The sequence below is a fragment of the Platalea leucorodia genome (genome assembly GCF_965183815.1).
Source record: "Platalea leucorodia genome assembly, chromosome: 1".
Classification (NCBI taxonomy): domain Eukaryota; kingdom Metazoa; phylum Chordata; class Aves; order Pelecaniformes; family Threskiornithidae; genus Platalea; species Platalea leucorodia.
In genome coordinates, this window is record NC_138823.1 from 91,891,872 (window position 1) to 91,919,824 (window position 27,953).

The 27,953-nt window shown below is 42.6% G+C and overlaps 1 protein-coding gene across 1 annotated transcript; it reads left to right on the forward strand.

Annotated features, from left to right (window-relative positions):
- Positions 1-16,670: 16,670 nt before the first annotated feature.
- Positions 16,671-25,674, forward strand: SERPINB5 (serpin family B member 5; the record flags this gene model as incomplete). The annotated part of the gene is made up of 6 exons (XM_082306301.1): positions 16,671-16,844; positions 19,431-19,568; positions 20,629-20,746; positions 22,168-22,310; positions 23,783-23,950; positions 25,282-25,674. The coding sequence occupies 6 exons, from the start codon at positions 16,671-16,673 to the stop codon at positions 25,672-25,674; spliced, it is 1,134 nt and encodes a 377-aa protein (XP_082162427.1).
- Positions 25,675-27,953: the final 2,279 nt, after the last annotated feature.

Sequence of the window (27,953 nt, forward strand, 5' to 3'; positions counted from 1 at the left end):
AGCTAATGAAGTGTCATGCCAAGGGTATTACTTCAATTTGAGGGACAAGTACAGTCACATTATCTAATACTTCCCAGTGCTGAAGTTCCTGTGTTACCATATTTTAAGAATCCATATCATAATGATTGTGTACAACTAAGTGTAGTGCAAATAAAACATATTAAAGATGTTAATATAGGTACCTATTGGCATCAGCTAAGCCCATCTCCTGATTGCCTGGGGCGTTGTTGCTCACATTGCTATGACATTAGGTGGCACAGGCACGCGTGATCTCCTGTGTTGCTTAAGGCTGAGCACGCTGTCGTGGAGAACGCTTCCTGCTGCCGTCTCCTGCTGTGGAAGGAAGGGGTCCCCGCTGCACGTTGTGTGAACACCTCGGGCCAAGAACAGAGGGATACATCAGTAAAACAAGTCGCGTCTACAGCACGGCCAGGCCTCATATCTGTGATTTTCCTCCACTGTGGCAGCTGAGAGGTAGCTAGAAACAACTAATGGTAGTATCAGAGTGAGACTTCGGTATTAACTAGATGACATGAGAGCCATGCAGTTAAGGGAAATCACTGCCTTAGAGAACAGTGCAGGTAGACAAGGCAGAGAAGAAAGGTAGGAAAATATAACCTGCATTTTTCTGTATTTTTCTACCTGATGAAACGATGCAGAAAGATCAATCTGCCTGAGGTAACAAAGGCTCTCAGTAACAAAACTAGCAAGTAAAATTCAGGTTGTCCAAATCCCATTACGTTACCTTGATCCAGTTTGGCGTACACGGGATGAGCTCATGAACACGAGACTGGACCTCCAATGGATGTGCAGGGCAGCTGTGCTGAGCAGAGACAGCCCGTCTGGCCGCGGGGCCAGCAAGCCTCCCCCTCTGCACTGGGAAACACACTGGGCCAAAAAGCAGGAGCCCTGCTGTTCTAAGAGACCCAAGCCACCAGCTGTCCTCGGGAGCGTGTCCGCCTATAACGTCGTGCCTTTGGGAGTACGGCTGCTACGGTATTCCCGGGTGGATGGCTGCCATCTGTAACCACTTTTGATAGCACTGAAGCCCTGCCAGTGTTGTGGAGGAAGGCTCTGGGTGCAGAGAGGGTGTCGTGTAGCTATGGAGCCCAGGAAAAAAAGAGTTAAAGCTGTACTCAGTACCAGAAAGAGTGAAGCCAAGTTAAAGCCATGTTACATCTATGGCACTAGAGGCAAGTGTGAGCTTCAGGGCAAGACTTGCAGCACTGGATTTTGCGGAGTAAGTGGTCCTCAGGCTCTGTATCCCATCGCATGGCCTGAGGTGTCAGTGCAAGCATCTCCACCACAGGTCAGGGATCCTTTTCTCAGAGCCCTTGATCTTTGCACCCCTTTCTTCAGCAGCCGCAGCAGCAACTGAAGGAAAATAGAGGTCTGCTTTGAAAGCCAGAACCTTCCCGCTTTGATGTGTCCCCTTCCTACCTTCCCCTTCCCCCGTGTCTGTGGAGGTAAAAGCAGTGAGTGGAGAGGCAGAGGCTTCCCTGGACAAACCCAGCCCTTGTAGGAGAGCCTGCAGGCTTGGTGCAGGTCCAGGGGAGGGAGAAGTGGCCTTTGGGCAGGGATTTCCTCCATGCCCGGCTCTTTCCCCACCTGAGTGTTGCTGGTCACACATTGTGGCCATGTGCCACCTGTCCCTTCCCGGTGGTTCGCAGCTGGGGCAACCTGCTGCTGCTGCTACCACCCACCAGTTTTAGATTTTGTTCCATGGGAATGATCAGTTCTTGAGCAAATCTGAGCTGAGATGGCTTCTCGGGTAGGTCAGGGCATGGCCATGGCCCATCCCACTGCCCCAGCCAGGAGCAGGGCAGCTGGGGGCACCTGGGGCAGCCGCAGCCTTGCGCATCGGGCACCTCCCTGGGGAGAAGCTGAGGCTGGGCTGGGACGTGGGCCCATGCGTGGGGGTCAGGGTCAGCCCCCATGAGGGGAAGTGGTGTCAGACACAGCCCTGGCATGGCTGGGCAGGGCTGTGGGGTCACAGTTGTTGAGAAGAATCCAATTTAAACCAAGTTTGGAGGATGAATCACCTACTTCTGCAAAATTGGCATTCAAAAACTAACATTTCCTCTTCCATCTCCTAGTTTCACGGTCTGGCTTGAGAGAACGTGAAGCCTGCTAGTAGACCTTGGTCTTGCTCATCCATTTCACTGGGAAGACACTAAAAGTCTGTGGTGGATGATGGCAATGTATTTTCTGGCATAGTACAGTAATGGGTCTGGTTGTACCTCCCTGGAAAAGAAAATTTAAATTTTTACCTTTTGAGCTAAACTCTTTGGATTTCTCAGTTATGTTAATTTTCACTCTACTTCTGGTTTAGTTTTTAAACTTGGAAACTCAAAATATGTAAATGCTTGAAGATGCACTATGATTTTGATTCAGGTGTGTGTATGTATGAAATGTGTTATCTTCTGGACTAAGCTACTTTATTCTAGGCAATGGAATGACTCCAGATGTACATGCCTGTACTTCATAGTGAGATTAATCCAGCACATCAGGAAAATAGCCTGAGAAAATGATGGCAGATATAACTGAGGGCACATTTGGAAACTGTTCACTTGATCTTTTGACAAAGCACAGAAATAAAAATGTAGCTTATTTTCTTAAATTGTGAAATATACAGTTGACTACTTCTGTGGTTTTTGAACAACATTTAGCATAGTGAATTTTAGGACTTTTTTCTACTGTTACATGAGTACCAGCAGAAATTGTCAGGAACAAAAATGAAATCTGAAACAATATTTTTCTTAGCTTTGCTGTGTTGTCTTCAAGGGTAATATTTGCCCTACACAGCATAAGTCTGGGGATTTCTGAGGCTTTCCTCATCATGAACTCACCAGATAGGGACACTCATATTGGCATTCCGTATACAGGCCAAGGATAAACATTTCACCTAGGTTTTCTCTGCATAGCATTTCATATGTTAGGTCTTGCTAACTCATTGAGGTTGAATGGAGTAAAATCTCTTAAATGATGACTTCATGCACGACTGAGCAGATGTGGCTTCGGGGCTGGATTGGTTGACTCATGTTCATTTAAGATATCCAATTCTGCCAGCTGGAACTGCCAACTCTTCTACCCATATATGAGGGAGGGATTTTGTGCTATGCATTGCTGAGTTTGGTGTAGCAACGTTTTTCTTTGAACTGTCTTCACAGTAACAGTGTTTAACAAGCTTACAGCCCTACTCACTTTAGAGATTTTATTGTTAAAAATATTAAAAAATGTTCCCCAGCCAATGTTTCTTCAAGTTTAGAAATCTTCAAGTTTGGACTGTGTACTTTGGATTGCTTCACGTTGCCTTCATTTAAGATTTTGATGACCTGTAGAATCTTTGGAACAACTCCTAAGGATATTGTAGATGCTCTTATCACCTGGGGGTCTTTTTTAATCACTGCCAGACTTTTCAAAAATGTATGCTGTAATCCAAAGAGAAACTATGGGTCTCATAAAAATCGGTAGATCAGGTTCTACAGCCTGTGTTATGCAAGGGTTCCAGCCAGCTGGTTGTCACAGCTTGTGTCTCACTGTCTTAAAAAGACACAAATCTGTGAGTTGACCCAGATTTTCTTTCTGGGAGTCTGCTCTCCTGTGCAATAGAAAGCCTGTAGTGTTTACTCTTGCCAGAGTACCAGAAATCCAAATTGTGTTAGCCAATGAGAAGCAGAAAAGCAGTTCCGCTCCAGTAGGTACTTTTAAAAGTATTACCAGACTCCTCTACACAGATGACAGGGGAATAACTTTTGCCATTCCAATATACAGCAGAATAACTGAACTTAGCTGTGGCAAAACAGAGAGTCACGCTACACGAGTAAGTTTTAAAACTGACATGCTACCTCTGATGCTTCCGGCAGACTTTATTCTCATGCTAAATTCAAAGTGTTTTTTGCCTGTGTGACTGTAGAGAGCAGTGTTTACAACATTACTGAATGACTTGTAGTCTGAATGAATAAGGCGATAAAGGGGAAGAGAACTGGTCTGGGACTAGACCATAGTGCAGCTCCTTCAAGTCATTTTTCTTCTGAATGATGGTTTGTCTTGTCATTTTCTTCAAAATAGTATTTTAAGAAGTAAGGGTGTAAACATGCCCTCTGCTTCAGAACTGCAGAAGACCTTAAATACAGAAGAACTCTCACAGTTTAATTCATGGGAGGGTAGGAAAAAATGTGGCCATCCAAGGTGTCTTCCAACCAATATGTTCCCTCTTTCCACAGTACGGAAGATGCAATGGTGGTGTCCCGGGGGATGAGCACCGCAGTGGTAAGACACTTGCTGTTGCACCTCTTAGGCAGGCTCAGGGGAGCACAAGGAAGTCCCACAACCACCAAAGGCCAGCAGCTGTACTAGGAGTAGCAGGCTATGCAGCTACTGCAGTCTAGTCTGCACTAGATTTCTGGGCTAGCATTTCCCTCCTAGATCCTTCTTTATTAATCCCTAAGCCTTTTAATTAGGTCTTGTATGGAAAGCAGCTGAAACCGGATAGAGAAGTCATTTAATTTTCTCTTCATCCAAGCCACTTTTAGCAGAATAATTTTCATCTTAAGCAGGAAGCTCTTTGAACCAGGCTATTATTCTGCCATAAGGTGTCTATAATCCTTTCACATATACAACACTTTCTCCACACCTTTCAATACAATTCTCACTAATAAGTCTGTTGCCCTATTTTACCCAAAACCCACGGAAGCTGGTAGCCATCTTCACAGTGTGCTTTGAATCTTGATCTTAGATAGACGGATGGATAGGTATTTGCATTACTTAATTGCGTCTTTATGTCCTACTCCTCTTATATAAATGTTAATGTTACTGTGCTAATAAGTTTATTAACTTGCTGGAGTATGCATGCAGTATCCTCTGAAGTTTCCCCATAGAGCTTCATGAGACCATTAGATCTCAGAAGGACTGAAGAAAGGTACTTCTCAGTGGGCTACCTATTGCCTGGGTAAATGTAACTGGGAAAGTGAAAAGGAAGCGTTCTATTATCAAGTTCTACCACTTTCTTTTGTAAGATATAGAATAATTTTTTACAATTTACAACTTTTTAATACTTTTCCTGTTATGGGCTAATATAATACTCTTTTCTATGTGTTTTGTGATGCAAGTCTAGCGGTCCTGGGTTAGTGGTGACATGAGCTGAATCAACTGCTGAATATGGGAGTAGCTCCCTTGCTTTCTTGGGCACTAATCAGTTTACATGAGCTGGGATTTTGGACCATTATTTGTAAATTTTACATCTGGAAGTCAAGATAGGTTTGCAGGTATAACTTCTATAATTTACTGATCATACAGACAATGTGCAGGGTGTGTTCCTTCAAGTAGTGCATAAGAATGCACACTATGATTTGGTTGCCTTTAACAGATCTGCCAAATACCAACTGGAGAAGCAAGAATTAACATGTTCACACCTCATCTTAGCTGCATTCAGGGATCAACAAAGGCCTTCACTCCATCCTTCACTGAAGGTGCACAACAGGAGAAAATTCAGCCTGTGAAGGCACGCCCATTTCCAGTGAAATCTTCAGCAAATATTGATTCTAAGCTTTTATTTTCCTTTAATATGCATATATTCAGGCTGTGAAACTGCACTAAACAGCTCTGGGAAAGTGCATGCCTTCACCCGCATTAATCACACAGACACGTAACTACTTGGATTACAGAAGAAAGTGACTCATCTACTGATGACAATGGATAAAAGAAAGAGGGGAAAAAAATCCCCAATTCTCATACCCCCTTCATCTGTACTTTATAAGGAGATACTTAAGGGAGTAATACAAACACAGAGCTGGAAGGGAAGCTGTGTGTCAGAGTCCAGGTCTGCTACGCAGCGAAGGTCGTGTAATCCCTTCCAGAAACTGCTGAAGCTCTGAGTTAAAACTAGTTTGGTGTCTGAGGGAGAGGGCTGCTTGGTCCCTTTACTACTCTTGGGAAAGGTACTTCTGCTAATTTACCTTATGTCAACGTGATCTCCTCTCTCTTTAGAGTTTCCGCATTGATCTAGTCACAGGAGCAGTCCCATACTGATTTTATTTTGCTACGTGAAGGAGGGTAATTCTAAAATTGCTCCTATACTCAGTTAGGAACTTACTGATGGATTATTATGCTGCCAGTAATTCACTAGTTGAGGTCCTCCACAGATCTACACTCAAGCACAATAAATTGTGGTTATGTAGAGAAAGCATCCTCAGTAACAGTACTCCCATGGTAAGGTGGCTTCAATAAGGTGAATCCATTCACCTAAACAGTAATAGGGAGTGGCACTTCAAAGATTTGAAAATATCACTAAATGGAAAAAAAAGGACTAAGGAAATATGACAAATGTGAGCGTGTTTGCGTCTTTTCTGGGACAAACGTAAGGCAAGTGATTTTGAGTCATAGTTCCAGCCTGGCAAAGGAAGCTGGTGCAGTAACTGCGGGCCTCAGTGAGAAAGGAAAAAGGATATTATCTGTGTCCCCATGAGATGGCACCCTGAACCAGCAGTGCACACAGGGATGGGTTCAAAATTTTTTCTTCCTGGAAGGAGTGGATCACAGATGCTTTAGTGAGAAGTAATTAATCCAAAGCATTGTCTCTCCGTTTTTGTTTCACAGGAGTTGATCTTAGTCTTTGTAGAGCAGGAAAAAGATAAAGTTTCAGAATAATGTGTCAGGGTTTTTTGTCTCTTTTACATATATGGATGTCCCTTTTTTTTTTTGACTTCCTAGCCGTATTGCGAGGCTATTTTGAGAGGCTCTTCCAAGTAGTCAGTCAAATCTACCTCTTTATTAAGCTGATTTATTTGTATTGCACCAAGCATTATGCCCAGTGCTAAGTGTTGGGAGCAACGCCTTTAGGGAAAACAGTCAGATCCTCAACAACCTGATTCCGGCACATGGATCATTCATTTCCCATTCACCAAATTAAAGGCTTTGGTCTCACTGAAAGCTGTCAGCTGTTTCGTTGCCTATTTCATTTTTTTCCCAATGATGAAAGGTATACCCCAGTCCAGAACAGCCTCACTGAAAAAAAACCCAAAGGTGAGCACATGTAAGTATGAGCAATTATTTTCCTGGCCGTTATTAGAAGTGAGTGAGTAATACTTCTACGTCAGCAGACATGTCTGAAGAAAACTGTGTTGCTACCATACATGTTGCATCAGTGTGTTGCTATGTGACACCATCCTTTATGCGTATCAGTGCAAACGCCTTGGGAAGAAAGAAAAGAGAGACAGCTTGTTACTGTTCAGTTTGTGTCTCTCTCAATGGAGCCATAGAATAACACTTTATTATTTTAAGTGGTGTTTTAATTTCAAATTAACTTGTGCTTTATAACTGTCGGTCTGATCTTTGCTAGCATTTCTTAGGAAAATGAAAAATATTTTGGCTATGGCTTATTCCCTCTGCTAAATAGTAATCTAGACCCACGTTATGTGAGGACTATGAAAAGTTCCACTGTGTATACCTGTTTACAGACACTGCAATCTTACCCTTTGAATTTTTCTAATTGTGTAGGTCACTGAATCAAAATAAAAGTGTACAAATGACCTCCTATCATTGGCTTCCTTGCAAGATCCAGAGCTTACTGTGAAAGCTGTAACTCGATTAGAAGACCTTTCGTGACTGGCAGTGTAGAAAGAATGCAGCAGCTTGTTCCAGTCATTATTCAGTCCCACTTGTAGATGATTTCCCGTGTGGTCTCCAAAGCGTGACAGCGTTAATTGCAATCAGACATGCACTGAGCATTAGTGAGTTTGAGGGAAGAAAAAAAAAAGACTACAGTGAACGCTTTGAGTCTCTGAAATAGTTGAAATAGTTCTCCATGCTGTGTTGAGCAGGAGGAGTATTCCCTCCACCCAAATGAGCTTGTTCAAAGAGCAGAGAGAAGCAGGCTGTTTTTCTTTCCTTCCCAGCAGCATGTAGGAACAGCGTTCCTAGGAGGTGTTCAGAGGGAGTGGCAAGGAGAGCCGGGGAGCGAGGGCAGAACGCAGGCTGAGTAACAGGAGAGTCACCCGGCTGCTCGCATCCCTCTGCAATGAAGCATCTCCGGCTTGCTGGTTCATAGGTGAGGACACACATATGTAACTGCTGGATCCTAGTGTCCAGCAAGGTCTTAGTTTGTGTTTTCCCTTGGCCTATTGAAGACCTGGAAGAGTGAGGACAAAAGCTCAGTTATTACTTCGTCAGTAGACTGTAACTTGTCTGTGTTACAAGGCTTCAGACTTTAATATTCAAAGTGTTCCATGTCACACACCTGTTGTTTCTACCTTATTTATTTACCTTATTTTCTGAGATAATATCACACTAGGAGGTGTCCACCTTACAGGGGGCTTAAAAATAGTTTTGATTTTTTGATAAGGAAAAATCCTGTTATTGGTTCTATTATTTTTTTAACTTGGTGACAGAAATATGGGTCATAATAGTTGTGTGTTGAAAATACTTTGAGATTAAACTGGCCAAGACTAATTTAGTGAAAGGTAAATGTGGGAGATGGGGGAGCTGATGCAAGTAGTTGCCATTCAGTCAGACTGAGAAAGAGCGTTCCTGGACTGGGGGAGAACTGCTTCACTTCTTGTCCCTTTGAACCCTTAGCTACCTGAGGTTAGGCATCTTCTGCTTTTCAAGTTAGCATCTGCTTTTCCACATCTTCCTAGTTGGGCTATAAGTAAGGCTCAGTCATATGTCAGGAATTCCCATAAATATGAATAAGAACCTACTGGGAAGTCACAGTTATTTTAACATTACCTCCAACAGCAAATGAGCCCAAAATATCAATTCTCAGGGGAAGCAGGACTGCCCTCTGAGCTGCTCAGTTACCCGTGCCAGTGTGGACTCCTTCACTTGAAGCGTCACAATTGCAGCAGTGATTATTAGTTTCATGGTGCCATGACCAGAAATAATTAATATCTCAGCAGCAGCCACATCAGGCTGAAGGATTCTGTACAGCTAGGTAGTGCCAGACCTCAGCTATCACAGAGCAGTTATCTAGTGGAGGGTAAGTGATGTTTACACACCTCCAGCTTGGCAATGTAGAGTCCTTTCCCTTTTCCACTGACCAGCCTTTAAAAGAAACTGATGCACCTACTTATATCTGTATTTCCCACATATCACTAGCAAGGAAATGGATCTGGTGAGCTGTGCTGTCTCTGTTAAGGCAGTCTGGCTGTTGTCCGCTTCCCTGCAGCTTATCCAGAAGCCCCTGAGTCACTTTACAGTGACCATACCTGGTAGACTTGGGTCTGAAGGAAAGTTTGCTCCTGCAGAGATGGCAATGTTTGGCTTTAGATTACCTGCAGACATCTAAGAAGAGTCTGGCAGTCAACATTATTGTGGATTTCTCTTACAGAAGGCATAATTAGATACATAACAATGATGGCCCAGATGGCACAGTTTAGCCAGCTGGCCTGTATCTTATTTTAATTGCTTAAACATATCCACGCCCTGTCTTTGTTATGAATTCACTTATGGCAAAGCATACTAATTTTAAATTTGCTGTCTGGTAATGATGGAAGGTGAACCCCATCTGCATCACAGCAGAAAGTAAAATATAATTTCCTTGGGGTAATAAGAGCTTAGGAGCCTTTTGGAAGGAAACATGGGTAGGACCTGGTCAGGACGCCATAGCGTGGTGTGATTTATGCTCAAAACAACACAGGAACGTGTCATTCCAGAAGGAGGTAACAGCTCCCCAATTCCCACTGTCACCAAGGAGGCATTGTGCCGGTGAAAACACATCCTTTGGTTTCCTAGCCCTTGCATTTGGGCAGCTGGGCTTGCCAGCACTGCAAACCTGAAGGCAAACTCAATTATCTTGCATTTACCTTTTGTTGCCTAAAAGTATGCAGGGCCACCTGGGGTTACTGAGGTGTGAACCTGAGCTGTGCCTGTGGTCTGGCGCACCGTTTCCTCATGGGGACTGAAGTGTAGCCATGGCCTCCCAGGGAGTATTTGCTGGTGTTCCCCGCTGCAGGCAGCTCAGCTGCCCAACCAGGGAATGGTACAGAGCAGGGGTGGGCCACCTCTTCCTTGCTAAGGACTACGTACATCTTTCAAATAAAAATAGACCTGGTGGGCTGCACCATCACCTCTTCCTCTCACTTTCTTCTCCCACCCCGTCATGTTCATTAGTAGTAACATGGACTGTAGGACATTAACCCAGTGGTCCGTGTCCTGGAGGTGAAGGGATGGGACTTTCTGTTCCCCTCCCACCTCTGGGGACAGCTAGCAGCAGGGAAGGCTGCTCCCCTGCAGAGGACTTGGCTGCCTGTGGGAGGAAGCTCTTGCTTTGCAGCAACAAGAAGGGCAGATATTTTTCCTTGAGCGTGAACTCCAGTCTGGCCTTGGGCTTTTAAGGCAACCAAATACACCCCTTAAAAAGACAGAGTTAAGACACTGTCGTAATGCATATACAGATGCAAAGTGCCCAGCCACGCACTCCTACATGTTTTGGTTGTCTTCCTGGGTGTCTTTTTCACAATTACAATTTTTTCTGCAAATAGCGGCAATTCCAATGTAACTTGGAGTACTGGTTTTGCTCCAAAGGTCTTTTAATTGCTCATCCACTCCTGTATTCTCTCCTTCCTAGTCTTCGTTCATTCTTGTCTGGTGCCTTTTGTACTGCGCTTGCTGAAGGCAACGTGCAAAGGCTGCTCTTTCCTGCCAGAGCTTGTTGTTGTCTTCAGTAGCTGGGCAGGCAAAGACAACTCTGGTGTGAATCATTTCGCTCCTCCGATGTAGGAGTTGCCGTGAAGAATGATTAAGGGGGGGGGGGGGGGAAAAAAGAAAGCGAGAGTGAGAGGGAGTGTGTCTGTGCACAAATTAAGGTTGGGAAAGTGGGAGTGGTGTCAATGAGCAGGCAAGCTAACAGAGTCTTCTGCTCGGCAAGGTTTCAGCACGGGTAGCTAGTTCTTCGTGCTGTACCCACTTCATTGATTCGTTTACCAGGATAATAGCCTTGCAAAGTAAGTACAGCTTTTTTTCTTCCTCTGGTACTTTAACTGATGCCTAACTAATAATTTAAAAATCTCCATTGTGAAACATAATCGTGTAGAGCGAGTGGGATAAGGAAATTCATACAAAAAGGTATCATATGGAATTAAAGGAGCAAAAAAGCCTTCCCAAACTACAATGTTTTGGTTTCATCCCCAAATTGCTGCATTTGCTATGCTATATTTCTTCCCCCTGAAAAGCTTCATTGGAAGTGGTGAATAGGATCTGTCAGGTGAGACAGCAAGGACATTAGGAATTATTAAAATATCATGGTTTATTGCAAATGGCTTTCCCCATATCAAAAAAAGCAGGTTGTGTATGAAGCTGTGAAAATGCTCCCTGTGTCAAAGTAGGATTTAGACTGTTTTGTAAGTCTCTGTCACAGAGGAATATTCCTGTCATCTTCTGCAGGGGTGTGTAGGCTCTGCTCTGTTTGCTTTGAGTTATTAATCAAGTGACTAATCCGCATTTGTTTAAAGTGAAGGGCAGGAACTTTGGTCCCGTAATTACCAATTTCTTTTCAGTATGTCCATTTAGTTTGAAGAATTCGCTGGCTATTGAGGTACTACAAAGCATATTGCGGTGGTGCATTTCTCTCCTTCCTTCCTGGAGTGACTTTCCCTGCTATATTGCTGACAGTGCTTTTTCCCCAACCATACGAGACGCTCAGGTCCCACATCAGTCTGATGTCTTGTGTTCCTCCAAGAAATGTCTGTTCAGACATCGTGTCCTTGTTGTGTAGCCAGGTAGTCTGCCAGGTGGAGAGTTGTTGTTTGTGCAGAAGTAAGATGAAAAGGCTCACAGAAGTCTTTTATTTCCTTTCTGTTTTGTGTTTGCTGAGTAGGAGCTGAAGCGGGGTCACGTTAAATGCTTGAGCTAGTTTCAAATATTAATGCCTCCCTCGTGAAACATGCATGTGGGTTGTTTCATATCAGTCGTCCTCTCGGTGGAAGTTTGTTTGAACTGGAGAGACTGCAGCGCTGGCACTCACAGCTCCTGAGCTGTAAACCCAATACGCCCCCCACCCCCAGCACTGGATGGCCAGCACTGTCCACGCTTTATCTGCCACAGGTGTCTTCTCCTGGAAGGACTGCTTAACCGAGACAAGAATAAAATAAATACTTGTTCTGCTTTATCAGATTATCCCTACCATATAGCTAACTTGACTTGTCAGACATTTCCACACAGACCTTGCTATTCTCCTGATTATATTTTTAAAAGATAAGCTATATTTAGCTTTTCTCTTGGTAAGCAGATAGTAAACAAAGCCTCTCTTGTTTTTTTTGTTTTGTTTTGTTGTTGTTGCATTCAAGAGTGACTAAGCAAAAACGGTGTCTTATACCAATAAACAAGTTTAAATCAGGTTTTTCTAAACTGCTTCAGTAGCCTTTCAGCTCCCTTCTGTATCTGAAAATGTTTCTATAATGCTGTGACAGAGTCACAGTTTTAAGAAAAGCTGGGTGGATTACAGGCTACCTGTGCTTAGAAGGTGCCCCAGTGCCGCGGGCCTCTCTGGAAATGCTGACATACCGCTTTCCCGGGAAAGGAGGGACTCAGCAAGAATCCATGCAGCAGGGCTTTTTAAAATTTCATTTTCAATTTTTTGACTCCTCCCTCGTTGAGGGTTCCCTGTGATTACTGACTCAGGAGCTGTGTCTGATTTCTAAGACTGCAAATGGGCAGCTAATGGGCTTTCCTCTTGATGGGAGCCTCAACCCTTCTCACTTGACTGGAACTGGCTTTAATAGACTCACAAGGCTTGGGATGCTCCAGGCTTTAACGAGGTTTAAGATTTTGTAATATTTACTACAGTAAATTCTTTTCATGAATATGAATGTCATGAGTTCCTAAATATCATACATCATTAATAAATGAAGCATAAAAAACTGGCTGACCAGATGCAGTTGGAAAAGATGGTGGAATAGAGGTTGTTCTTCGTTATCCAGCCCATCATTCAAGGTTAAACTGAGCTTTTTTCCCCAACAAAATGCCCTGAATGGGCGTTATTTCAAAAACAGCACTAAAAGAAAGAAAATATAAGAATGGAGATCTTTACCACTACCAGAAATAGTTTCATTCAGCACAAAAGCAGCTTTGAGAGTATCAGCACTTACTGGATGAACAAAAGGTAAATAAAAGTTTCACCACGAAATACGTCCCATTCTCCTCACTGAAAAGGAAAATTGAAAGTTTGTAGAAAATGATCCAACATAAACAGTATCAGAGTTGCCAATGAGGTCAGAAGAGTTTTTAAGCCATGATACAGCTTTTCACTGGCATAAGGAAGAAGAGTTTCATTCAATTTTGCAAAATTTCCTATTTTATTTTCTTACTCTGAATCTCTTGCAACCCAAGGAAGCGAAACACAGATAGCACAGGCACATCTTAAAATCACCCTAGGTTTGCCAATATAACTGAAAATACTAATGTTAGAATGACAGCACAGCATTTGCAATATTAAGCCAGTAAGGAACAAGAAGTATTTTTAAGCGGTTATGATTGGATATTGATTTTTAGCCTGTAAGGAAGATCCAGAGGCCTAAATAGAATATCAGGCCAGCCAGCACTAAAAAATGATATTCTACCCCACTAGCAAATAAGATTTTTTTCATGTGAACTGTATGCCTCATTCTGCATTGTGAGATTCTTCATATTGTTTGTCTTCTTGAGGGCGGTAGATGTAGAGTGACACGTTCTTGGTTCCCTGGGTAATCTTCCGCCAGCTCCTTGCTAAGAAATACCTGGGAAGTTGGTACTTGCCCCAAATCTTCAAATTTTAGCTGGGGGGGGGGGGGAGCAGAGAGCAAGCGAGAGAAGGAGGCAAAGTATATGTATGTATTGTGTGTTCATATGTGAATGGTTGAGTTAATGGGGAAGATAAGATAGGCGGCTTATGCAAGAGAGTTTATTTAAGACATGCACAGACACAAAGGCGCACGTCTGAGATGAGCAACTGCAGAGAGGCATTTTAAAGGATGATTTTACATTTGCTTCTTTGCCCCTGTTGTTCCAAGTTACTCCCTCATCAGCAGTCTCTGTCCTTCAAATTTGTTTTAACTGTCCTTTGCCACTCTTCTGCCCAAAGCTCTCCTCCTTTAAGGTGTGTGCTGAGCCCATGGTTTCTGGCAAGCTTGACTTTTCTAGTAATTAGTTGCTTTCATACATGAGAAATTGTGACTACGTAAATGAGACAGGTGGTTGCAGTGCTGGGCTGGTGCTTAGTTCTCCCTTTACACCCATAAGACCTCTGAGACGTGTTTCCTGAACCTCACTCTGACATCAGCTCGACGCCTGCTGACACTGTACAAGGGGATCTCACGTGGATAATCTCTCTTTACCAAGCAGCTGCTGGGCACTGCAAGGCTACTGGAAAATGCACAAGTCCGGCCAGACCCATTCTGAATTCAAAGTTCTGGCAAAGCCTCTAGATGTTGCAAAGCATACTCTGTATTTTTATGTGGGGATAACTTTCTTCAGTGATACATATTTAATGTTTCCCCTCTTCAAGACAAATTCCTTTTTTTTTCCCAGTGGGAGGGGATTTGTTAGCAAACAGTTTGTTGCTAATACCAACAGTCAGAATGTTTTGCGAGAGTGCAGTGCTGGTTAGGTGTGCTTTTCAAACATGGATTTAAAAAGCCTTGGGTTTATGCCAGTATCTTTTTTTTTCCACTTAATTAGATTGTGCAATGCATTTCAGCAACCTTTTATACAACATCTTTTAGCCCCAAATAAATCAGTTGCCAAATAAACCAGTTGCTTTACCAAATGGATCCAAGAACATGTATAAGTTAATTAACATAAAAATAAAGACATTTATTTTGTAAAAGGCCTTGTCTAATCAAATAGGCATTACAAGTAAATCAAAGTGTTTTTTCTACTGTGTCGCAGGCAAATTATGCACCCATTCTGTTACTCCCATAAAAATGTATAAATACGACAGATTATTCGAAAGTCATTCACTACTGTCAAGTACCACAACTGCTGCACAGCGTCTCTCTACAATGGTGTCAGATGTTCAGCCAAGTTTGGGCAGTATGACACATGCACTCAAACAGGAGATTGTTTTAATTCAAAGTGCCTTTCCAAACCGGGATGAGAGTGAACGGTCAAGAAAGGTACCTTGCTGGAGACAGTTCCCTGGCCATATGGTCCCTCTTCCCCATTCTGTCTTCTCATACCTTTCTGCTCTTACCCAGTGAGATCTTTCTTGGCTAGGATGCAAATGATATGAACTAGGTAAGTAAATGTTTGAGACTGCAGTATTAAGTGGTCAGTTATTGGAGAGAAATCCCTGTCCTTAAGGTGCTTCTCAACAGATTAGCAAACCTCCTACCAATGTAAGAAATAACTGACTTTCCTTTTCATAATAGGATAAAATGGACCCCTAGATCTGCAGTGTCAGAGCCTGAAATGCAAATGTAGATAGGTGTGTGTCTGGATAAGAACACACCTTTTAAAATCACCCCTCTACACCATATTTATTCCACTATTTTGCCATTTTTCCTAGAGAGAGCAAATGCTGGAGATGCCTTTTAGGTTCTGTGTGAACTCTTATGCCTTTTGAAGTCTCTTCCAATATTCATCTTTTCCATTTCCTTCCTGTCTCTGTCAATAGCTTTGATGGAGCTGTTTAACATCAGTTTTAACAGCTTGCCTTTTTTTTAGGGATACATGATATTGGGGGCACAGTAGTGTCAAATTCACTATGCCAAAGGCAGTGTCTTCTGTGTGCTTGCTGGTCTAAAGCCAGACTTGCGCTATTGACTGAAATTCTGTGGTTCACCCTTTTTAGCTTGAATCTACACAAATGTGCTTACACCAAAGTGCAATTTCAGGTATGTGAAAGCAGTCTGAAAGATGGGAATACTCTCTGGCTTTCCCAGAGCATGGACTGCAGCAACTGTCCCTTGGGCACCACCCTTCCCATTCCTGACTGCACAGATCATCTAACAGCCCTGTGGCAATTGCAGTCATTAACAACAGCTAGAAAATATTTGCAGTTAAAACACTGTAAGTGATGAGTGGACACACAAAAGTATTTATTTAGGAGGCCTCCTTTAAGTTTCTAGGACAATCTCAACCTACAGGACCAGACAGCTTTCTGGAGACTTCTAGCAAGGCTGGGGAGAATGGGGAATCATCCCTTAGAGGAAGAACACGTACCAAAGCTAAAGCTTTAATAAACAATTAGCCATGAAGCAAGAGACAGGAAAGATTATGAGACTATTAAAGGCCCGTCTGAGAGCCTGGAGAGCCCAGAGCGGAGGCAAAGTACCTTATAAATTGGCACATTTTAAGAGTATCAATTAAAAACAGATTAAATTCATATGTGATCCAATTTGACTCAATATGATGGGTCACCCTGACCTACCCAGATTTCCCAAGCACTTCTGGTAATACTGGCTCCATGTAACAGGTGGCATTGCCAGCTGTCACTTGAAGATGATGGCTGTTGCTGAAGCACTCGCGTTTCCTTGGTTGGACATGGATGAGACCTTCCCCACTCCTCAGGAGCTGCCAATGTGCTCTGAAGCTGATTGGGCCTGGTCAGGCCCTCCTCTCCTCTCCCTTAATGTTCAAGCTGCCCAGTCCTCATACTGGCATCCAGCCTCCTGCATTGCTCTGACCCAGCCCCACCACAGCAGGAGCTAGAATTACACTCTGAGTCGTCTTTCTTTGCCCTTTTCTGTTTCAGGATGACAATGGACGCTCTGCAACTAGCGAACACTGCCTTTGCAGTTGATATGTTCAAAAAACTGTGTGAGAAGGACAAAACAGCCAATATTATTTTTGCCCCACTGTGTACCTCAACGTCTCTGGCTCTGGCATATAAAGCTACGAAAGGTGATACTGCAGACCAGATGAAACAGGTAAGCTGTCAGCATCCTCTTCTGTGGCTGCAAAATTATACAGCTGTTGGAGGTGGCTTTCTTATTTATTCTTGTTAATATTCTACTGGACATCTGATTCTCTTGTAAGCCAGGCTGCAAACCATCCATCTGAAATTCCTGAATGGTTCCACACTCCATGGCCCCACACAGCAAAAGGGGTTGAAAATCTGGCATAAAGAAAAAGCTTTCTCAAGCATGTACAAGGTGGAAGGGGACATGGCAGAGTCCTCAGCAGTTGCATTAAAGCCTTGTCTCCTTTTAGCATAGTGTTGATTGTGGCTGCAAGTCACAGTCAAGATCACTGCATTTTTTGGATAATTGTTTTTTCATTATTCAGGAATGCCTAAGCTTTATAGAATTGGAAATAATTTTGCCATTTTCTGTCAACAGCAAGTGTGCTTAGCAGCCCTGTCACTAACATTTCCCCTTTCTCCTGCAATACTGCTAAGAGGAGGCGGATGTAGTAGAAGAGGGCACAACTTAAACCATGTTTCTCCTTACAAGCAGCTCATGGTGTTCAAGGGGTTTCCAACACCACGGTGCAGCATGGCAGTCATGCAATCAGTTTATCAAGCTCCTTTCTGTGGTGTAGGGAGGCAGCCTTGCAGCCTCTTCTGCTGCCTCCATGTAAGCAGAGATTTGCATAGTTCCTTTTTATCCCAGTGAGGCTGCCCACAGTTTCTGCCGTTACTTAAAGGTGGATGAGAAGCAAATTCGGTATGCATTTATGTGCTGATTATCACCTGAGGGACATTCTATATATTTGAATATATTTTCCCTCCTTTGGGAATTCTTCCCTACACTCCTCATTTACTGAAGGTAGCTCCGAGCGCAGCCTCCCATGCCCCCACTCATGCCACAGATTACAATGAGTCTTGTGCTATTCTCAGAGCTGCACAGCAGTATATGCATGAAGATCTTCTAGGCATTGAAGATTTTTCCAAACAGCGTTGTTTTTTAAAAAAAATATTAAAATTAACTCCAGATTTAAAAAAAAAAAATCAAATGACATTCTGCAGCTTCCTCACCATTTCAAAATTCAAACATTGTCTTTCTAATGGGAGAGTTCAAAATATTAACCTGCCCTTAATTTTGTTTTTACTTGTGTCTGCAATTTGCTTTGAACCATCCCATAAGTTAATGTACATATCCGCAAATGGAGCTCTGTTACACAAGCGCGTTTATGTTTCATATTTCTCAAGTGGTATATAAAAAGTGCTGACTACAGATACTAAGGACTACTTGGTATGATTTAAAATGTAGTATCTATCTCCTATTTTCCATGTCTATTCTAGCTTCTGCCTGCCCCTGACTTCATGCTTGGGTTTTAAATACTAGATACAAAAGGAGCCAGATTGGCAGTCTTACTCTGGAATATCAGTTAACAAACTTGTGCCAAAAGCTCTCCCAGCTAGAAGAGTTCCAGTAGCGTAGCTTTCTCCCCAAACGTAGTTTCCAGGCACAGAAGCTTTCTGCACTTAACATGCTAAGAAAGAAAACTGTTGGAGGAAAAGGAAATAAGTTGAGAAAGTTGTTTCTGAGGAAATGACTGCGGAGTTTGGCTATGAGAGCTGTGTTGGTGCTGTGTCCCTGGGAGCTTATTTCCTTCTGCTCCCACTGAGCAATGAGGGGGGAAGACACGGAGGGGTGGCAAAGGTAGGGCAGCAATTTGCTGTGTCTCTGAAGATATGATGTGTTCATGGAGAAAGAGCAGGAGTAGAGGGACAAAGGGAAAAGAAGGTCGCTAGCTCCTGCTATGCCTCATGCGGGAATTTGAGACAGGTGAGGAGGGATGGGCAGGCTGCCTGTAATGAAACAGCCACCATCAAAGACCCTGTAATAAGCAGGCATTAGAAGTGCAATTCATATTTACAGGGTTGTTTTCAAACAAAACCAGCAGTAACCTCTCACCTCTGGTGCCTAAAAGCAGCGAGTTTTAGGTCACCCCAGCACTTCCTAGAACTGGACTTGTCATTCCCAGGAGCTGGGAGGTGGCCATGTGTGGGTCAGCAGCCCTACCTCCAGCTCATACTTTGCCTACCAAAACAGACATAGTTATATCTGATCAGTTTTTGCTGAAATATCATGTGATGTCATGTATCAGTCACAGCAATCAGAAAACTTGCTGATCTGTTAAGCATTTTTAAAGGTGTAGCCCACTTCGAGAAAGGAGACTAACTGGGACCCTCATTTATCTGGCTTAAAAGCTCCATTTTTTCGGTCAGGAATGTAAGTTTGGTGCAAACATTATGACTCCATACTACAGATCTTTAATCGACTAAGCCACATCATCAGCATGAACAGCTCTACTGGTTTCTTTGGACTGCTCACAGGAAAGAAATGTGCTTGGTTAAAGCTCTGGTAGGATCAGGTTTTTAGATTTATGTGAGATTGTCAAATAAATAAATGATTTTTGAGTAGCAACATCAAGAGGCTGTGTTGTTAGCTTAAATATGAAAAGCCACAGCTCTGATCACAAACTAGCATTATTTTTTGCTAAGCTGTTAGGAATGTTCAGATAATAATAAAAAAGATGCTGAGTATTTTATTATGTTCATTTAACAGGTACTCCATTTACAAGATGTCAAAGATGTTTCTTTCGGGTTTCAAACAGTAACTTCAGATGTTTCCAAACTCAGCTCTTTCTTTGCACTGAAAATGGTCAAACGGCTCTTTGTGGACAAGTCTCTTAATCCTACCACAGTAAGTACTGCAGAAAAGCCCTGGTGCTATGCATTGCTTGGCCAGCATGTTGACAGGTTATGGTGTCAGACTGCAATGTTATTTAAAATAAATTCTCTCACTTTTGGCTGTTACTTAACTAGACTCAGATGATGAACAACATAATATTTTCTGCTGCCATAGAAGTTTGTAGGAGGATGGATGACTGTGCTGCTTGACCCCAAGCTATGCAACTATTACAACACTTCTAATTCTTTCATTAATATGCTTTAGGTCAGTAGCTCAGTAGGTTTTGAGTGCAACATAACTTCTATGCCACATCAAGGTCTTTGCATTGTAAGTATGAGCAAAAAGGAGTTTTAAAAAAAGTTGGTGGTGCAACTGTGTGTCCAGTTCACACACCCAAGTAATTACTGCATAAGCTGTAGCTTTCTTGATCTGTCTGAGGAGGCAGAAGCATGGCTATTGAAACAACACAAGTGAGGAAGGTGGTGTTTGGCCTTATAACTTATGCACCTTATGAATAGCTGAGAAAAATGTTGTGGTTTGTGTTTTTTTTTTTCCCAAAGTTGCCTTTGAATAGGGCCCCAAGCAAGGACAACATCAGCCTAAAAGCGATGTTTCAGAAAACTCAAAATGGTTAAATGATGCTCTAATCAGATTGCCTGCTGTTCAGCCTCTGCTACAGAAAAAGTCACGACCCATCCAGAGCAATAAACGTCTCATCTGGTGAGGCCAGACATGATGTGAGCAGCCTGTGGCCTTTATCTCAGTCCTCTCTCTTACCCAGGCCTGGACTTAGGGTTGTTCTATCCTTTCAAGCTCTGGCAATGTGGTCACTACTGCGGTACCAAAGTTACTTTAGCTGCTGATATAACACCACTGGACTGAGGACAATCTTGGGAGTGATGTGCCGAATGCAGCTGTGCATCCTGGTTGTCACCCGCTGTTATTTAATAGGTGTCCATCATAATAAACTCCCTAAATACCCCGTGGTGAAGCTGATGTTGCACATTCTGTAAAGAGCCATTGAGTGGATGGCATTTAACCAAAGATGACTTTGGTACCTTGTGTCTTTCAGGACTTTGTCAACTCCACAAAGAGGCCTTTTCCATCTGAACTGGAATTAGTGGAGTTCAAAGAAAAAACTGAGGAAACCAGACAGAAGATCAACAAATCCCTTTCAGAGCTAACTGATGGTGAGTACAGCTTAACCTTGGGGATGCTGTTTGCCTCTTTGGAGAAAGAGGTCTTTGTCCTTGTGACACCTATTTACTAATGCTTTTAGAAGTAAATACATAGTGAAAGCAATGGGACTAGGCCTACTATTTGGATTCATGAGGATTAGCAATGTCAGCCTGTTTTGAAATCACTAACTTTACTACTGCAGCATTTCTGAAGGTGGAAAAGTGAGACTGACTTTGCGTTAGCCTTGGGGAAAGCTGCTCACATTTGATTACAGCAGGACAGTCTGGGGGAACGACAGCTCCTGGCTGTGGATCTTCACAAACATCTGACATCAATACATCAAACGCAGGCCCTGGCTTCCTTTAAAAGTTTTATTGTAATGGGAAGTACTTGCTGGACTCTGAATTTCAGGCTGTTAATTAATAGTTCAGCTTAGCTCGACTCAGCTGCTTGTGCCAGCAAGGGTGACACAAGCAGACGTGTGTCTCTTGTTTGCCTTCCTGTGGAAATGGGGCTGTGAGCACTTTTCCCGCAGTACCGCTGAGCCACCAGCCGCTGGACAGAGTCTCAGGAGATGCACATCGGTGACCGTGAGGGTCCCTGGGCAGACCCTGTCCAGTCTGTGGGGACAGAGGTCCAGCCCTGGCCCATGCGAGCCTGCAGCACCCATAACAGGGCCTGTTTGCAGCCTGTGCATGGGTAGCTTTGGGGTCGGTTGCTGCCTGTTGCCCTCATGTGGTAAAAATATGAAAACATGGGTGCATGAGTCTGGTCCTTCCCAGACTGACACAGGTGCCCATGTGGAAGCACCTTGCCCTGCCTGTGCAATTTGTGCACGAAGGCAGGACTTGCCTCCTCAGCGCTCTGAATTCAGTGTCTTTTATGGCGGTGCTTGAACAGGTCTAAAACAGAGCAAGGGGGCACACAATATTTCCATATTCTTTTTGAAGTCTGTAGCAGTATTTGATTATGAACTATAATCAGAGCAGCATTTTTTGTTATTCTAGTTGTTTTATTCTCATGTATCAGTCTAGAAATGAGTAGCTGCTAATCTGGAACTTCCCTTCAAGTCTTGCTTTCCAAATGACAAATGCTTTTTCGCTTACACCTGTTGAATTTCACTGAAAATTCAGTACCTTCTTTAACGTACTGAACAGAAGCAGTAGACATATTTTTGATTCCATGCTATATAAGCCAAGAAAACATGTCATCTGGAAGATCTGCCTTGATCCCAAATCCCATTTCAAACATTAAGCTGCAATTTTAAGTAAGTCCTTCTGTTTGGAATTTTCCATTAGAATTAAAAACTTTTACCTGTGAGGTGCAGGACACAAATTATTTAATTCAATGAAATGTTTCCATATTAAGCTGAAGCAATTGATATACTGATAATGTATTGTTGTATTAACAACCATCTTAAACCTGTTTACAGGCAAAATGGAGAATATTTTGAATGACGATAGTGTAAGCGATCAGACTCAGATCCTCCTAGTTAATGCAGCTTATTTTGTCACAAACTGGATGAAGAAGTTCCCAGAGGCAGAGATCAAAGAATGTCCTTTTAAAGTCAACAAGGTATGTTCTGAAAAAAAAAAGGAGTACTGTTTCCACTAAGAAAATGCAAACTTTGAGCTAAGGAAATCCCAGCAAGAGAAAATGAGAAATGTTTATTATTACCATGGCATTCTTAGACTCTGTCTAAACCTGTATGCTGCTGCAAGAGTCCCTAAACCAGTTTGCTTGTCATGTTGTTTTAAAATTTTGCTGGTGCTTTCACATCCATCTTTCAAAGGCCCAGCGTGAAAACACTGTCCTGTTAGTATATTTAGACAACAGGAGCTGAGTACAAGTGATCAGAAGCAGCCATTGCCTACAAGGAGATGCACATTCTCATGGGTAGCCTCTTCCAAGAGACTGCAGCCTGTACCAGAGGCTGCATCCCAAAACCAGCAGGGGTAAAGCACAAAACATTGCGTTTCTCGTGTTCACAGAGCTAGTGAAACATCTACACCCATGGGGTCTCTTTGAGTATACCCCTTAGGTGCTGGCCCTGCGCTTTCCTCTTCAGGGATGGTGCCCCATCAATCTCCCTCTTTTCAGTCAGGCTCAGGACTGCAGCCCTCTGCATATCAGCCCTGCTTAGCCACGAGGTCCAAGTGGGTGAAGCACCTGTGGCTGTTGCCTTCAGGAATCTGTGACCAGTGATGAATATCGTGATCAGACAGTCAGTTTTAAACCAAGATATAAAGCTGGGCAACATTTGTGAGATAAAGAGATTATACTCCAAATACATATATATATATATATATATATGTGAAAGAGAAAAGGTGGAGTTTCAGGTGCACAGATAATATTCATAAATTACCACATCAGCCAACAGTTTCAGCTAAAAAAGTTTGTAAAATTATACAGTCATCAACACTAAAATTTTTAAGTGAGACATCTCAAGGTTTTTTTTTTTCCTGAAGTTACATTTTTCTACTGAATCTGAACATTAAATGAGTTTCCAGGTGAACAGAACAGTTTGTAAATCTTCCCTATAAAATAAAGAGATTTTTTTCTTTTGTTTCGTTCATGAAAAGCAAAGACAAAGGGCTTTAGGTAAGCCTGAAATGTCTTCTTACTCTGTTTCAGCTCCTGAACCAAAATATCAATTATTTGTGTGATCAGCTTGACTTTCACTGTTGAGAGGTGCTCAGTGCTTGACACTTACTGGCATTACGATGCCCTGTAGACAGTATAGTTTGTAGCACTCAGTGAAACAGGCACGAAAGCCTACTGATATTAGTAAATTTTTCTTTTAAGGCACATCCCCAATATGTTGCTATTGTATTAAGTAGAATTCTGTTCCACTTTTCGTTGGAAAGCTGCCTACTGTAAAAAGCCAACAGGGTCTCTTAGAGCTCGTTTCAATACCTATGAAAGCCAACAAACTCTCTGATGGTAACTCAATGTACCACTTCCATGCAAGCTTACAAGCTTTCTTCTCTTGCCATCTTATTTGTAAATTAAAAGGAATGCTAGATTGTTTCCGTTGTGTTTTGCAGACTGAAACTAAACCAGTGCAAATGATGAATCTGGAAGCTACTTTTTGCCTGGGCTATGTAAAAGAATTAAATGTTGCCATCCTTGAGCTTCCATGCCTTAACAAACATATAAGTATGCTCATTCTGCTGCCCAAAGAGATTGAAGATGAGACCACTGGCTTGGAGAAGGTGAGAGAAAAAAATAGAATTGGTATGATGCTTCCCTTGGAAACAGCCTGCTTATAATCCCATATGCTTATGGAAGGTTTTTGTTATTTAGATACTATATAGGAGGAAACAAAAAGTAACTTTCCTGTGAATTTACCTTCTCATTCTGTTTCTCTGTTCCTGATCTTGTATTTGTGACGTCATTGTTTCCACTGGCCCAGTGTGAGCTTGCGAACAAGACTTGGTTTTAGATAGGGTGTGCACAGAAGACAGTGTAAAGTGCAGAAGGTGCCCATGATGCGCTTTAGGAATCTGCATCAATTTGAAAATCTGGACCCCCAAAATAATTTTTATCTTAAGATTTTTGTTCTTGCTATAGTAAAAAGTGCTTAAAATCATATTTACTGAGTACTCAGTAGTGCTGATATTATTTACTCTGGTGTCCTCGTTTTATTCAGTTGACGTGTATCCGTGATTTATTTTACTAAGGTCTTTCTTACACTTCTCTAGGTTTTAATTTTGAGCAGAGGTGCCTGAAAATGAACCACTTTTTATTACAATTGCACATAGATTTGAAAATTAATAAGGTATTTCCTAAAGAACAACTATTTGTTATGTTGTTTCTCTATGAAAATTTTAGAACATATTTTCACCTCTCTTCAAAGTTTAAAGATTAAGAGACAGATGATCACGCAAGTCTCCTTTGTAATTTGCTGCAACTGGCCATACATTTTAAAGGCAGGAGGAATCTGTCTTTGCAGCTGTAAGGTACTTTTATACGTAGGAGTAAATTACAGAACACATATATCTTAAAATGCAAGTGAGGCCTTTCCTGATACCAATTTTTTGTGGGCCCAGATTCTGCCTCCTCATTTCCCAGTTTTTAAAAAATTGCTCAAACAGCTGCATGTTTGATTGAGATCAGGCTCTGGATTTGGAGTCTTTTTCTGTCCCAAATACCAGCAATTTCGTTACTCTGTAGGGTCAGGAATCGAGACTTTTGGATCTGCCAGTTGGCTGGGTGCAACCTGGGTAGGGACTATCTTTCTCACGTTCCTTCATATGGTGGTTGAGGTGGTTGCCTGTCAAAAGCTTGTAAGGGGCTAATAGAGCATGCACATACAGTGGAGTTGCTGCAGAGGCCTGTCCGAGGGATTAAATCATACTTGCATCAATATAACCGAGAGTACGTTAACCCTGAATTCTACAGTTGTGAATTCAAAAGCAAAGGTTGCCTTTTGGACTTTGTTTTTTGGGGGCTTGATAGGAGTGGGAAGTTCAGGAATGGTCTTTATTTTTTCTCTCTTTCCTTGGACTGCTCATTAATTTCCTTTGTTCCTTTATGTCTTCAGCTGGAAAAGGCACTCAACCCCGAGACATTACTACAGTGGACCAATCCCAGCATGATGGCCAACACCAAAGTGAATGTATTTCTTCCAAAGTTTAGCGTGGAAGGTGATTATGACCTGAAGCCACTTCTGGAAAGCCTGGGAATGACAAATGTCTTCAATGAGAGCACATCAGATTTCTCTGAGATGTGTGAGACAAAAGGTGTCATTTTATCAAAGATTATCCATAAAGTCTCTTTGGAAGTAAATGAACAAGGTGGCGACTCCCGAGAGGTACCAGGATATCGGATTCTGCAACACAAAGATGAATTTAAAGCTGACCATCCATTTATCTTTTTGTTTAGGCATAACAAAACTCGCAATGTGATTCTTTCAGGCCGATTCTGTTCCCCTTAAGCAGGGTGTATTCATTATGAAAAAGCACAATTACATTTATGGTGGTGCATGTTCCTGTAAAGCTTGGCATCCTGACTATCAATCACCCTTGAAAGGAAATCTAAGAGGTTCGTATATCAGCTGGGTAATACAATGTACTCTACATATGCAGCAGAGCTAGTTTATCTCCTTATGTTTCATCCCCTAAAGCTGAAGGATTCCCACTGTGAAGAACACATCGTATTTTACCGAGAAGTATCCCAGCCTCAGCAACAAGTATATTTTGTTCCTCTGTGACACCTTTTTCCCAAAACGAAGTGAACTGAGAGCCTGTTTTAGATAGACCAGGAGTTGGAAAGGGCTCTGGGAGGAAGAGCTACATTCCTGCTCCCTAGCCAAACCACCCTCCCTTGTGACCCACGCTCTGTGGATTCCTACTGCCTAGAAGGGGAAAATGTGGACATGTGGTGTGACAGCCCTCCCCTTGTACCTGGCTACACTCTGGTGGTCCAGGGCACCCTACTGGACCCTGCCAAAGCCCAGTGAAACAGCACCCAAGTTCTGCAGCGTAGCTAGACAATTCAGGCTAGCATCAGAGTTTGCATCTGTGAAACAGCAGCTGCACTGAGACCTATGTGCAAGAGGCAATAATCATGGTGACAAAACGTATACCCAGAAGACTCTTCAGTGTGAGCTACGTCAGTTCATAGATTGGGGAGGTTGGACTCTGCTGTGTGGGATTTTTTGACTCATTGCCCTTCAAACATGGAAGAGGGGACCAGTTCACTGCAGCTACGAGGAGCTCTGTTGTATATATCCTGAGAAAAAGAACATTATGCAATTCTAGGACAGAAAACAGTTGAATTAATACTGGAAATGCCACACTTTTCATGCACAGATTATCTGCCATTTCTAGTTCTGGATTCAGCATTAAGGAGACTCCATACAATTACTTAATGTCTGAGGCATGAGAACGAAATAAGGACTTCAACTTGAGTGAGATTAACATTGTAATTACCAGTCTCCAAATTCCATATGAAATCATGGTAATCAGATTTCATTTCTGTCTAAAGACTGCCTGCTGCATATGTTCAGTACTGGTTTACCTAATTACTGTTCAGAATAAAGCACTATAAAACCAGTGTCAAATGCCTGCAATACCTCCAGAGTCAGTCTGTGTGTTCACTCTTGTGTGTTCACTGACAGTGTCAGTGTTCACCCTTGACCTCCAATAAATGATAGGAATGGAAATGAACAGATTCACTTAGGCCATAAAGTCAAAATAAAAAACTAAATCAATGTCTGGATTGCCCTTCTGGATCACATGATGATAGTTTCCAGTAAGGACTATGTTACTAGTTGATCACAATATACAGAGAATTCAATTATCTACCCTCAAAAAATGGGAGCATTTTACTTGAGAATTCCTCTTGGTGCTTCAGGTCTGAAAGAAACCGGGAAGAGATTTCTAAATGGAAACACGCAACCTCTAATATGCATACTTCTAACACCAGAGAACAGCATGGTGGTTATTGTGAATTTGGAGACACGAGTTCTGTTTTGATTCTTGACCTTGCAAGCCCACGAGAAGCCTTTAGTAACAGTGATTCAGTGCTTTTACCAGTTTCCTTCCCTCTGTGGACCTTCAATGGGCTCTAACACATTTTAATACCAGGGGGTTAACTGGAGTCATTGGAGTCATATCTTTGAAGGTCCTGAGGGGACTAACTTCCACCAAAAACAATGGCAGGTGAGACCCTGCAGACCTCTGGGGGTCTTTGCTGATATGCATCTGTTGCCCTGATAGATGGATAGTAGTCAGAAGAGGAATATAAAATATAACAATTACTTTGCAGCCCATCCTGTCTGAGAAGGAATTGTCTGCAAAGATCTTTACCAGCTCAATAACTTCAGTGATTGATAGCTGAATGGCTGGGAAATGTTTTATACACCCCATCATTGTCTGATCTGTTTTGGAGGCTGGGGTCAGAGTTATCCAGAGCTGCCGTCACTGTGGTTTCTACTGGTTCTCCTGTAGGAGGTGGGTCAGGGCATTGCACATGGGGTTGACGACTGGCTAAGCAGCTGCACAGGCAGTCCATACAGGCAAGATGGACTCGCTGCCTATAGTCTGTACAGTTTGTTTGTGTTTGGGCACTGACTCTCGGTCAGGTAGTTCCAGTTGTCCAGCAGGCCAGATCACACTTATTGCTACATCTGTGCTGGTCTGCTAGACTGATGAAAACCTCTGGCAGAGTGCCCCATCCCTCTTTTTCTGCCTGGATGAGATTTCCTGAGGG